This window comes from Myotis lucifugus, unplaced genomic scaffold, assembly GCF_000147115.1.
Source record: "Myotis lucifugus unplaced genomic scaffold, Myoluc2.0 scaffold_113, whole genome shotgun sequence".
NCBI lineage: Eukaryota > Metazoa > Chordata > Mammalia > Chiroptera > Vespertilionidae > Myotis > Myotis lucifugus.
The window spans coordinates 948,457-961,438 of record NW_005871161.1 but is presented as its reverse complement, the minus strand read 5'-3'; the positions used below and the strand labels follow the sequence as shown (position 1 = coordinate 961,438).

The window sequence follows — 12,982 nt, the reverse complement described above, 5'->3', positions numbered from 1 at the left end:
GCTGACAGCTGCGGGGGGTGGGTAGGTGCTGGGTAAAGGGATTGAGCAAAAAAAAATAAAACAAAAAATTCATGGACACAGAAAAAAGCAACGGTCAGTGATTTCTTTTTTTCAGTGATGTTGATTATATTGGGAAAACAAGTTCCATAAATGTTTCTGAACCCAATGGCAATTTTTGTCCAAAATCACCAAGCAACAATGACAGTTCTCTTGTTGTCTTGCCTCGTTTCTTCAACTCGTCTAAAATCATAAGAAAAAGGCAGGCCTCACAAGACCACAGAGAAGCTTTCCCTGACCTGTGTGCACGGCAAGGAGTGGAGAACAGAGCTGTGGCCACGTGCTGGCTGGCCACTGGCCGGCCTCACAAGGTGAGTGACTCACTCCTGCACAGTCATCAGCCACTGCAGCTCATGATTCAAGTTTCTTTTTTAGCAAAAGAACAGATGACATCAAGGGCCTTAAGGCTCACACTGGAATCGTGGAAATTTCACATGGTGAGTCATTCTGGGAGGATTTTTCTGTGTGCTCCTAACTCACCCAGACGCCTTACAGTGCCATAGTGTGCTGTGGGTAGCCTAGCACGGTGGTTACGGACATGAACGCTTTGGCCGGATTGTGGGATCAAAACCCTGACTCTACCACTTACTTGCTAGCTGATAGATCTTGGGCAAGTTACTTAATCTTTCTATGAGTCTATTTTCTCATCCACGAAAATGGGAAAAACAATAGTACCCACTCGGTGAATGAGTCCGTAGTCAACCACTGAGCCATACCGGCCAGACATATTGTACTTTTAGTGCTATTTCTACTTCCTTCTTACCCATTCTGCTCAATTCCTGCTCATAGAATAAATCACTGCAGAGGACTCGTAAAACACCCAGAAACTACCAAGGATGCATTTCTGATCCTGCAAGGCACATTCTCCACCTTTTCCAAAGTCTCAGCCTTGCATACAGTCACTGACTTCTAGGGTCAGAACACAAAAACTGAAACATGTAAAGATATCTGGGCTCTCTTCAGAAACACGCTGAATAAGCACGGAATGTTCCCATGGCGGATTTTGTCAGTACATACTCAGTAATGTTGACCTTGGGGAAGAGAAAGGTCATTTGACCTCCTATGAAATGGTTGTCCCAGACCTGTCTCTCTGGTCAACCTCAGCGCTAGGGCTAGAAGGCCGTCTTTTTCTCTCAGGCACAATGAAACCCCCAGAAGGGTAGTCAAAGCTATGATATGACTGGCTCCATGCATCATCTTTATAAAGTCTGATGGCTGATCTTCTCTTAAGATAATTAAGTTAAATGCCAACCCCCATTTGGTATTTTCTCTGGATTCTGCGTTTTATTACCCTGCATCAGTGCGCAGGGGGAATAGTATTTGCACATACTGAATCAATATTATGTTTCCTGTAGGGAAAGACATCCTCACCTTCATTCATTACTGAGTCTTCTGCTCAAGTTCCAATCAATTTACATTTACACGTTTTGATAGAAACAGGGCTTTAGAGGTTCCTTGGATCATGGCTGCTAGCTGGGGTTTTGGAGTAAAGACTGTGCGGACGAGATTCTGGTGATTACGTTTATCTACGGAAATGAGTCAGGCAATATTCCCATATATTGACTGTCAGGTAAACCTGATATTTTCTGATAATTTTAAATGCCAGGATATAATAATGATAGTCATGACAGTAAATATGATCTAACCATTTGGTAACACTTTATTTTGCATAAATGATATCTGTAGTCAAAGCTGTTATAACATGACTGGCTCCATGGATCATCTCATAGAATTTCCCTCTTCCTGATAGGCACCCCCCCCCCCATTTTGCTGATGATAAAACTGGCCCCGAGACCAGGAGTAAGTACCTGGGCCAGAGTCACATCACTGGGAGGTCACAAGCAGTGCTGGAGGGAGACAAGGACTTCAAGGTCCTTGTAAGACCCTACATGTGTGTCACATGGTAACTGCTACAAACACAACCACAGTGAATGTTTACTGGGCACAGGACCAAGGACTTGATATGCATTTTCTCATTTAACTAAAGCTCGAGAACAGTGGTCCTCAAAGTGTGGTACCAACGCCAGCAGCATCAGCATCACTTGGGCACTTGTTGGGAAGACACAGTCTTTGTCCCGCCCCAGACACATTGATCAGAAAGTCTGAGGGTGGGGCCCAGCCGCCCAAGGTTTACCACACCCTCCAGGTGATTCAGATTCCAGCACAAGCTGAGAATCGCTAGTCTGGGAACCCACGGCTCAGAGAGACTGAAGAATTTGTGTGGAGCTACATGGCTGGTGTCTGTGGCAGGGAAAGGATTTTAATTCAATTCTGCACGACTCCAGGGTCCAGGCTGTCAACCATTACACAGTGGGGTTGTGTGCCTCCCTTCCTTCCTTTCTTTCCTTCCTATGTGCCAAGCATCGTGTCAGGCTCTTGGGGACACATTGAAGGCCTGGAGATTAATAATGAAAGGTCAGCCCTGAGCAAACTGGACTGTTGAATTAACAAGGGGAGGCAGTAAAGTTGGTGAGGCCCTTCATAACATTTACTATGTGGGGCGTTGAAAAATCAAATGATGTAGTAATGATATTTAGCAGAATGGCTAGTTCATTGTAGGTACTTAATACATGTTCAGAATTGGGGGGCAAACTCTTATTGAAAGGAAAGGTAAGCTTAGTTTATTCCTATATATATGGATTGATAAGGATGGGAAATAACCAGACATTTAAAAAGCCATTTGGGCTTAAAAGAAAAATATAAACCCAAAAATCTCACACCATGAAGGGTTCTATCTTCTTCCAAATAATTGCTTTTAGACCCATACCCCTGAATTCTGCACAGGGGAAACCCGCTCCCACAAGGTGGCAAATGACCAGGGTTAGGAGGACTAGGGCTTTGCTCTGGCTTACCCAGGGATCCCTCCAGATTCAAGTTTGTTCGCAATATCCACGTCCCAAGACCAGACGTCAAACTGCCACTTCCGAAGGCCCAACACACCACACAGCACTGAGCCCGAGTGGATTCCGATTCGCATGTCGACGTCATGCTTCGTCCTTGACCGCACATACCTGTTGACATAGGTGAATGGAGAGATACACATGTAAGGCAAGAGTGGGCCCATGTTCTACACAGTTATCCCAAACACAGTGGGACCTTTTTGCACCATCCCTCCCTTGTTAAAAACTCTTTCCTGGCCTCCTCCTCAGAGCAGTGGTCGCCAGAGCAGAGCGCTCACGTTCCTGGGCTGAGCTGGGTCATCTGCTCGGATGCAGGAAGACAATGTCACCACTTCCATGCGAGCTTTTGTTTTTATCTTGGAAAAGCTGCACTGAAATTTGATATGTGGGTTGACCTTAGCAACCCTACAGGGCCCGGGCTGGCCTGTCCTCTGACCCTGAGCATGGAGGAGGCCTCTTGAGAGAAGAGAAAGCTTTCTGCACACACATTCCTTCTTCACTTTCAGAGTATTTCAAACAATTTCAGTTTATGAGTTAAATAACACCATTTATGTAGGAAAAATTCAACTGCTAGGACACAATACTTTGAAATATAATAACTAGAAAAATCTTCAGCGCCACATAGAAATTCAATTGTTATTTTACTTCAAAATGCTTAACAGAATTGTTAAAATTAAAGATGATTTATCCATTTTTCATTGAAAAAGAAAAACCTCAAGTGTCCCATATTTGTTGCTTTTCTGTGATAATAGGTTGCTATTAATATTCTCTCTAGCAAACATTTGGGGAAAAACCCAACTTGCTTATTTTGTTTCAAGATGGCAGTTTTAGAAGGTGAAAGTAATTGCTTTTCATAAGAAATCTGTGCTCTGAAGAGAGGATTTTGAAAAAGGAAGTTTGGAAATGTTGCCATCTCCTCGGGAAGTAGGCTGTCAAACATGAGTTATGTCATCTATCAAAATACTCAGAACTGCACATTCACTAATATGTTTTCAGATCTTCCAAATGAAATGTGTTGGTGGGGGTTGTGCCCATTTGTTAAAAATATCAAAAAGCCATTGCCTTCTAATGAGTTTGCAAGAAAAACTCAGAGCTACCAGAGAAGCAAATTTATGACAAGCCTTATACAGAACTTGGGCATAACTGACTTAAAAACACAGTCAGTGGTCCAAGGGCGCCCCCTAGATCTCCCTGTCTTTATGAAATACGTATTTAAATCTGAGCCAATAGAGACAGGTATAGAAATAAACTGAATTTGGAACCTGACCTTTATATTAATGTCTCACAAACTATTAAGATTCTTTAAATAGAATAAATTATGTGCAAACCCATTGCTCTCACTGAACAAGAGAACAGAAAGATTTTAGTACAGCAATTGAATTAAGATGTTTAAAATTATTATTTATTTCATCATTATCCTTTAAAACATGTATGTTTTATAGTATGCGTGAATATAATAGAATAGATAATAAGTACAGTTTATACATAATAATAATTATTATAATTATTTTGGATAAAGAGGGGAGATCAAACTGGCCTCTAGGATACAATGGAAAATTCCCGGTCGGAACACACAGTCCTTCCCGATCTGTCCCTGGGCCTAAATTATTAGTCTCACTTCTCACACGCCCATTGGACTCCAGCCTTTCACAGCAATTTGTGGTTGCCTGAGCCTGTGTTTCTTCTGGCCTAGGGATGCTCCATCAGTCTGGAATGTCCATTTCCTCATTTAACTGAAGCCTCGATTATGTGCCTTTCCCAGTGTTCCTATTGCATCCCATATGAGCAATACGCGAGGTGCTGCATTGTAACCATCTGTCTCCCCCACTGGATTTTAAACTAGTTGAATTGAGGATATGGACTTTGCATGGCTCAGTGTCATAGACCCCTCTTCCCAACGTACTGTCTGGAACTTGGCCAACACTCAATAAGTGTTTATTGAATGGAAGGGTGGATGGATGAATGGATGGGTGTCATGTTCCCACATATCTAAGTTCTCTGATGACGAGTATAAGCTCCTTGAAGGCAGTATTCTGAGTAACCCTTGTATCTCTCACAGCCTGAAGGATCATGCCTCTCATAGAGCTGGGCTTAGAAACATGCCTCCCCTTTTAGGGAAAGAGTAAGTGAATGAATGATTCCATGTGCAAACCGCGTCTCTGTATTCTATGTTCCCAACAGGCTGTGAGATCATACAAAGTTATTTAAACAAAAAAGTTGATGTCGGTAGAGAAGATTAAAAATATTGAAATAAATTAGCTATTAGGAAGGAAGCCAAAGAGATTAGAAAGAATGCTTGTAGCTAAAGGGTTAGACAATTCTTGTCCCTGGTGAAGATTTTAGTTTCTGGGCCATGGTTTTGACTTATAAATTAAAAACTATACAGTTCCCTTTATCCACTGATGATGAAAAGAGTCAGAGCCATTTGGAAACATTTAACAAAGCAAGAGGAGAAACAGCATCAGCATTGGAGAGGAGCATTTCAGTGTCTGTAAGGCAGGTCATTGGGAGAAGTCACCTGTGCTGTCCACCAACTATATCTTGTGCTGCAACATCCAAGCACATAGTAGGATTGCACTTTCCTGTATATTCCATGTTACTTTGGCCAATAAAATGGGAGCAGTAGTGATATGAGTCACTTCTGAGTATAAACTTTAGAAGTCTGGTTAACCACACTCCTTTGTTTTTTCTTCTGTGTCTACCATCAATCAATGACCTTGGAGATGGAGCCTTCTTAACCAGGGTTCTTGAATGAGGCAATGTATTGTGGTGCCCTGCTACTCCCCCAACCCTCCCATAGTGGACAGGAAATGAGAGCAAAAAATAAATCTTTGCTATTTTAAAGCGCTGAGATTTGGGAGATGTTTGTTACTTCAGCATAACCAGGACTATCCTGCCTGTTACAATCACCAGCCTCACTCCATGTTCTTCTCATTACATGTGAGTCACTGGAGTGTAGAGGTTAACATGGACTCTAGGGCCAGTTGACATGAGGTTATATCTTGCTCTTCCATTTATTAGCTGTAGGACCTCAAGTAAGCTACTTACCTTCTAGCTATAAAATGGGAATAATAATAGCATTGTCATATTAGGCAAATAAACATATGTGGAGAGTTGCAAATAATGTCTGGCACATACTGAGTACTACTTCGCTGCTTTCCATATATGAAGGAACTGCAGCCCAGGAAGGTACAGGATTTTATTGTGGTCACATAGGATTCTAGGACTAACCTGGGGCTGTTGTGTTTGTAAACCTCACGCTCTTTGCAACGTGGTGTGTGATCCTTGGCATATAGCTTAAGGTGACCTTGAGTTTCAGTGGTTGTAAATAAAGCTCTAGCTGATTGCTTCACATACAGAGCCCCGGTGAGTCCCACAGGAGATAATGGATGTTAGAGTGCTTTGCTGACTAATTGTGAGGGACGAGTACACAGCACACCATGCCAGTGCCATTAGGTAATTAACATTACACAGGGAATGCACTGGAACATCTCAATGAAAAGACACTTCGATTTTTTTTTTCTTCTGCAAAAGAAAAATCATAAGAGACAAAATCTCTTTATGGCACCGTTTTCTTTCTTTTTGTTATGTCTGGGATTTGGCTTACATAAAAGATTGGAATGAAACTATGTGAAAGTAATGAATAATTCACAGACACTGGTCCTCTCTGGGAGGCCTACCTGGTGGTCACACAGAGCCACCGACACGCACCACGTGTTTCAGGTTCTCCAGGGGAGGAACTGGGAGCATCTTCAAGTGAGAGGGGAGCACATTCTGCTGAGTTACAAATTGTGTTCCGTTCTTCCAGGGATGTCAGCTGTGCCTCCTCAGCCACAATAAAGAGAAAAAGACTAGAGATCGCCGGCACTATAAACACCTGCACCCTCTCTTTCTTCTCTGGGGCCTCTGAGCTTCTGGAGGGCAGGGAACTACCTTTCATTTCCACACGCCCAGCATGTAGCACAGCGCTTAGCACAGCGGCATCGCCAGTGCTCTAAGTAGTCACTGAATTGATGGACACGGATCAAAGGCTCTCTTGCTTCACAGTCCTCTGTTGACCTAAGATGCGTCTAAGGGAACCACAGAGATGCCATTTGGGGAGTGGGGGTGACCCTCCACATCTGACCCCTTCAAATCATGCACCTTTGCCTTCCCAGTTTTCGTGTTGCATTTCTAAGATTTCTTTTAAATAAGGAACCCACTTAATAATAATAATAATTTTTTTAAGCTCTATATCAAGCTGGGAACCAATCATGCAAAACTTAACCAGCAAAAGATTGAAGATCATATTCCTTTTCATTGAACTGTTAAGAGGAATGCTTGGTATATGGTCAGAGATGAAGGACCTTATGCCATGGCCGGTTTTGCTCAGTGGTAAGAGTGTCAGCCTACCCAACCAAAGGGTCACGGGTTTGATTCCCGGACAAGGGCACGGACCTTGGTTGCAGGCTCAATCCCTGGCCTGGGTCAAGGTTCGTGCAGGAGACAACCAATTGATGTGTCTCTCTCACATCGAGGTCCCTCCTCCTCCTCCTCCTCCTCCTCCTCCCCCTCTTTCTGAAAATAAATAGAAAACTGAGGTTAAAAAAAAGATGAAGAACCTTAGAATTTTTGCTTTCAATTTAAGTGCTTTAAGTGGTTCTTTTTGGCTAATTAATCCGTCTACAGAAGGTGCTGGAGGAATGACAGGAGGAATAACTTAAGTAGCCGCCCTTGGTCTGTCGATGAGACTCTCTCCACTGTGAAATGCCTGGATGAACAGGGAGACTTCAGCAGGGTAGCTTGCAGGACTGTGGGGTGGAGAACACCCAGCTCCTCAGCTTTGGGGGTGGAGACAGGAGTTTCAAGTTGGACCTACCACTGGCTGGTTGTGGAGCTGGAGCAAAACTGCCATAGGCTTTCTCAGTGCAGAGCACTCACCGGCACCAAGGGGCCTGGGATCTGCATCAAAGCAGCCTGGTGTGCGGGTGGGATTCTCCACTCACGGGCTGTAGGCCCCGGGCAACTGCTCTCTTAGTGTCCAAGTCCCAGTTTTCTCAGGGGTGATGGGAGCGAGCCCCAGTCCTCCGCAGAGTTGTTAGCATGGTTTATCAAATCGTGTATAAAGCACTTCACCTGGTACTATTTGAACATAAGCATAGTGGCTACTACTGACTTTTGTTAGCAATACCAACGTATAATTACACAACAATTACACAGGTTGAAGCAGATCAAAAATTATGCATTTGATCACTTTACCCTTCTTGCTAAAACTGTGCTTGCATGTGTTCTAGTTACATCGCAATAGCTTCTACCAACCCATTTGATATACCAGCTGGGCAGCTCATAGACATAAGTTGCTTCAAAAGGTTGAACTAGTTGATGATGTAGAAAGAACTGAGTGTTTGGTCCTCAGCTACCTGGGAGGAACAGTGCCCTTGACCTTTCTGGAGGGAGTTGTGACGGAGGTGAACTAAGGAAGCTGGACAGAGAGAGGTTAAATCACCCGCTCAAGGTCAGTAAGGAAGGGCCCAAGGCCGAGTGCCCTTCGGACACTTTGCTGCCTCTATCCCTTCAGCTGTAGCCCCCTGTTTTGGGGGTGGACACAACATGGGAAGACTAATGTCGATACCTGTCCCAAAACAGCGTGGCCCTAGTGAGGGAAAGCGAGAGGAAAGATCCAGCCACCCATTTCCCACCACAGGGTTTTAGGACCTTCTCTCTTTCTGTAAAAATAGATATTTTAGAAAACTGAGGTTGCCCTAAATGGTGTGTGTGTGTGTGTGTGTGTGTGTGTGTGTGTGTGTATTCTACAATGCATACTTCGTTAAACGCACAAGCATTTTCTTATGCTGTTACTGGTAAATATTAATGTAAATCATGATGCTTACCCATTTTCCTATTTTGTAGTTTGCCAAAATTAATCTCACCATTTCCCTGCCTTTGGACATTTATGGAGTTACTTACAAGCTGTGCATCAGAAGTTATTTATCCTATCAGAGCATCAGTTCCTCCTCTGAAAATTGGGGGAAGTATGAGCAGTTTCCTCACAGGGTTGTAGTGAATTAGGTGAGGTGAGTTAGGAAGATCATTTAGTACAGTGTCTGCCTGGTACAAGGTGAACATTTAATCAAAATTACTAGATATATTCAATCTTCACCATTGTAAATACTTTTGCAAAACAATAAATTATCCATTGACTCAAGATTGCTGTAATTACTGAATTTTTAAGAGGAATGTGGTCTTATGGATGCTGCAGTTAATAGCATTTCAGAAATGGTGAGAAAGGGGGCTTTAGGAGGAGAGGGAGAGAAGAAGAGAAGGAGGAGGAGGAGAAGGAGGGGGAGAGAAGAAGAAGAGGAGAAGGAGGAAGAGGAGGAGGAGGAGGAGGAGGAGGAGGAGGAGGAGGAGGAGGAGGAAAGGGATGGAAGAGAGCTGATGGAGAGAAGAAAAAGTGAAAAGGAAGGGTGAGTAATAAGAAAGAGGGCAAGAAAAAGGAAGGACACCAGGAGGCATGCAGAGACCTGGGCATCCTTGCAAGTGAGGAAAGCAAAGTAACTCCTGTTTTTCACCCTTGTCCTGCCATGTTGCTTGGGGGCCACCCTGCACAGGGATTAAGACCTTTGCTCCAAGTTACCAACCAGGGACAAGCCAGTTCCTGCTTGGCATTCTGGTGTCATCCTATGACTTTTTAGTGGCTGCACTGAAAAGATCAGGCTCTGTGATTTCCATTAAGTTCACCAAGGAAGACTTCTGTAGATCATTCATAAAGATATTGCTTATAACGGAGCCCACCATACTGTGGTGTCTTCTCAGCCATCAAGCCTCCCGGAATAGACCAGGGCATGGGAAGAGGAGCCACCTGGAGCCATTATGTAAGCCGATTTTAATTAATTTTATGAACAGGCATGCATAAGATGGCACTAAATGCTTCATTAGAAATAAAGTTACATGCCGTCGCTTTTTTTGTCATTCATCTAGCTAATGTGTTTCTAAAATCAAATGTTTTTTAATGGAATAAATCCAATCTGAGGCTTGACTAAGGCTCATTATCTTGCTATTCTGACGTTTGCGGACTTTTCTCCACTTTCAGTATTGGTTCTGCTAATTTGTTAGGGATGTATGTGAGGTCTCCTAAGCTGATCCTTTGGGTCTAAATGATCCTTTGGGCATAAATGTCAGATTTCAGGCACCAGAAGCAATTACTGGTTCTCCATCCAAAGGACTACAGTAGCAACACCCCAGTAAAAGACAAGGACAGGGAAGTGGTCTCCCTCGCGTTTGTGCTTCTGCTTGTCTTGACTCTCACTCACTTCTGAAACTTGTGATGCTTGAATTAGCACCAACGGCAGCTAAGTCCAGCCATCCTGATGTTGGCACCCTGTGCCCACTTGTCTGTGATTGACAGAGAATCTCTCTCACATATTTGGACTGATCTGTGAATAAGGGACCTGGGTCCCTTTGAGTTGGTTGGCTTTTGGGCAAGAATGATCATGTCACTTGAAGCAAAAAAACTACCGGAGCCCCTGGGATCCAGAGAGCCAAGATGTCAATGCCGCCTCATGTTCAAAGCACCAGCCTCTTACAGCCGTGCTGCATTCTGGGACTGCTGTTGGGATGCTAACTCTGAGGAAAGGCCAGAAAGAGGGACAAGGACAGACCCTGACAGGGTGGGGACATACCTCCACAGGGATCCATCTGTGATGACAGTTACACAGGTGGCCATTGGTCTGGGGAAACCAGTCAACAAATGGGTTATTGACACTGACATTACATTACAGCCCGTGCAGTATACTGCTCCACACGGTTCCAGACTCTACGGCTTCCGCGGAGTTTTCTGGCAGAAATAAGCGTCTTTTGGGTTGAATAAAAATTGCATCCCTTGTAAGTAATAGTTGGTTAAGATGGTTAATTATTTGATAGAGCGACATCATTGGGATTCTCTTCCACACACATTCGTGTGCAAATATTGTCTGCCAGGCATTCCCGAGAGGATAAGGCCTGACCAGAGAGTGGAAACTCTAGAAGGCTGAGCCAGTTGCAACCAAGGCTCGCCCAAGCCCAGAGCTCTTGCTTTTCCCCCTGCACTGCGCCGTGTTGTTAACTGGGAGAATTAATGCTGGACCTCAAGTCCCCTACAGTATAATCCAGGAGATGTTCGAGTATTAATAGACTCTGACTCATGCAGCTTGAAAAGTATCCCACTGAATTGTCTTATTCTAAAGGAGTAAAAGCAGCACTTTTTATTATGTATCAATGAGAGAAGCCCTGAGTCATTTCAGCCTATCCACATCTCATTTCTCACTCTCCCACTCCAGAACTTCAGAAAGGAGACCATGAATCAGAGAAAATGGCCAAGAGGGACAAGATCCTCTCCAGAAAGATAAATGGCAATGCTCTAATTCTCTTAAAGAATTCTGATCATTGTTCATTTCTCCCGCAATGCCATCTCTGCAGCATACCTATTGCTTAAGCTCAACATACAAAGTTCTATGGAAAGTTTGTGCATGAAGAGATAAAGAAGATGTGGATGATTAGATAATGAAGGTCATAAAATAAACACATGATGAAATATTACTCAGCCTTAAAAAAGAAGGGAATCCAGTTACCATGTCAACATGGATGAACCTGGAGGCATTATACTAAGTGAAATAAGCCAGATAGAAAAAAACAAAAACAAATACTGGTTATGTGAATCTAAAAAAAAAAGGTTGCACTCAAAGAAACAGAGTGGGAAGGTGGTTGCTGGGCACGAAGGTGGGGAAGGGAGATGTTGGTCAAAGGTACAAACTTTTAGTTATAAGATAAAAATAAGTTCTGGGGATTAAATGTACGGCAGGGTGATTATATTTAATCATAGTGCAGTGTATACTGGTAATTTGCTGAGTGTAGATCTTAGTGTTCTCTTAAAAAAAGGAAGAGGAAAAGATAACCATGGGAAGTAATGGATATTAATTCGCTTGATTGCGATAGTCATTTCACAATGTTATGCGTATATCAAATCATCACATTGTGCCCTTCAAATATGTGCAATTTTATTTGTCAGTTATACCTGAATACAAAATGAAAACTAAAATGAAGAAAGTTAAAAACAAACTCTGGGGAGTTCTGCTGTTGCACACCCATGAGGCCCACCCTGGGGTGGCCCTTTAATGATTTCCTTTTGGCCCTAGGATAAGGTCCAGCCCCTTAATGGCCCAGGAGGCCTTGCAGCCCCTCACTGTTCCCGGCCGCAGTGCGCTGCCACCACCCGTTCCTCCCCAGGTCCCAGCTCCTGATCGCTGCACCTGTCTGTGCTGTCTTCCAGGCTCTCGTGCCCCCTCAGGATCTGGCTAATGTCTACTCGCTTTTCAGGAAACAGCTCAGACATTCTGCTCTGCAGAGCCTTCTCCAGCGCCCAGGATTGAATGAGCTGTTCCTTCTTTATTCCCCACAAGCATCCTGGATCTGCTTCGTCACAGAGCTTATTGTTCCATCTTGAAATTGCCTATGTGCTCGTCCCTCCCGCGGCTCCGTAGCCTCCCTGAAGGCGAGCGTTCCGCTCGTCTTGTTCTTGCTGTATCCCCACGAGGACATTGGTAATTCAAAGTTGTTGCACAAACAATTGAAAGTGAGGTATAAATCGAACATCCTGAAACTACTAGGTTCATCTGGGAGAAGCAATGGGTACGCAGTGTTCATGAAACAAATCAGGGCGTCACCTTTCAACATGCATGCGATCGCAAAGGATAGATGGAGTGTTTGCCTCTCCCATCATGAGCATCGAAGGCCTGGCATTATGAGGGAGACCCCGAGTTACCTGATGGTTTTGATCATGCTGAGGCCCATTTCCACGCAGCAGTGGGCGTGGTCCTGGCGGGGCTCCGGCAGTCCGGAGACGCAGTAGTAGCAGTCCCCCAGGATCTTGATGCGAAGACAGTGATGCTCCTGGAAGGAACAGATGGAGAGGCAAAGACTGAGTCCGCAGATGGGCCAGGGCTCCAGAGCGGCTTGGAGGAGGGAAGCCAGGTCAGGTGGTCTGCACCGGGGGTCAGGGACCCACCTTC

At 44.2% G+C, this 12,982-nt stretch overlaps 1 protein-coding gene across 3 annotated transcripts in view; it reads right to left on the bottom strand.

Annotated features, from left to right (window-relative positions):
• The window catches only part of ADCY8 (adenylate cyclase 8), a 132,125-nt gene that overhangs the window by 59,658 nt on the left and 59,485 nt on the right, over positions 1–12,982 (bottom strand). For all 3 annotated transcript variants that reach the window (XM_006093291.3, XM_006093292.3, XM_014459675.2), the window contains exons 5-6: positions 12,736–12,863; positions 2,910–3,068 (exon numbers count right to left, since the gene is read on the bottom strand). In XM_006093291.3, coding sequence (XP_006093353.3) covers positions 2,910–3,068; positions 12,736–12,863 — 287 coding nt within the window. The remainder of the gene's footprint in view (positions 1–2,909; positions 3,069–12,735; positions 12,864–12,982) is intronic.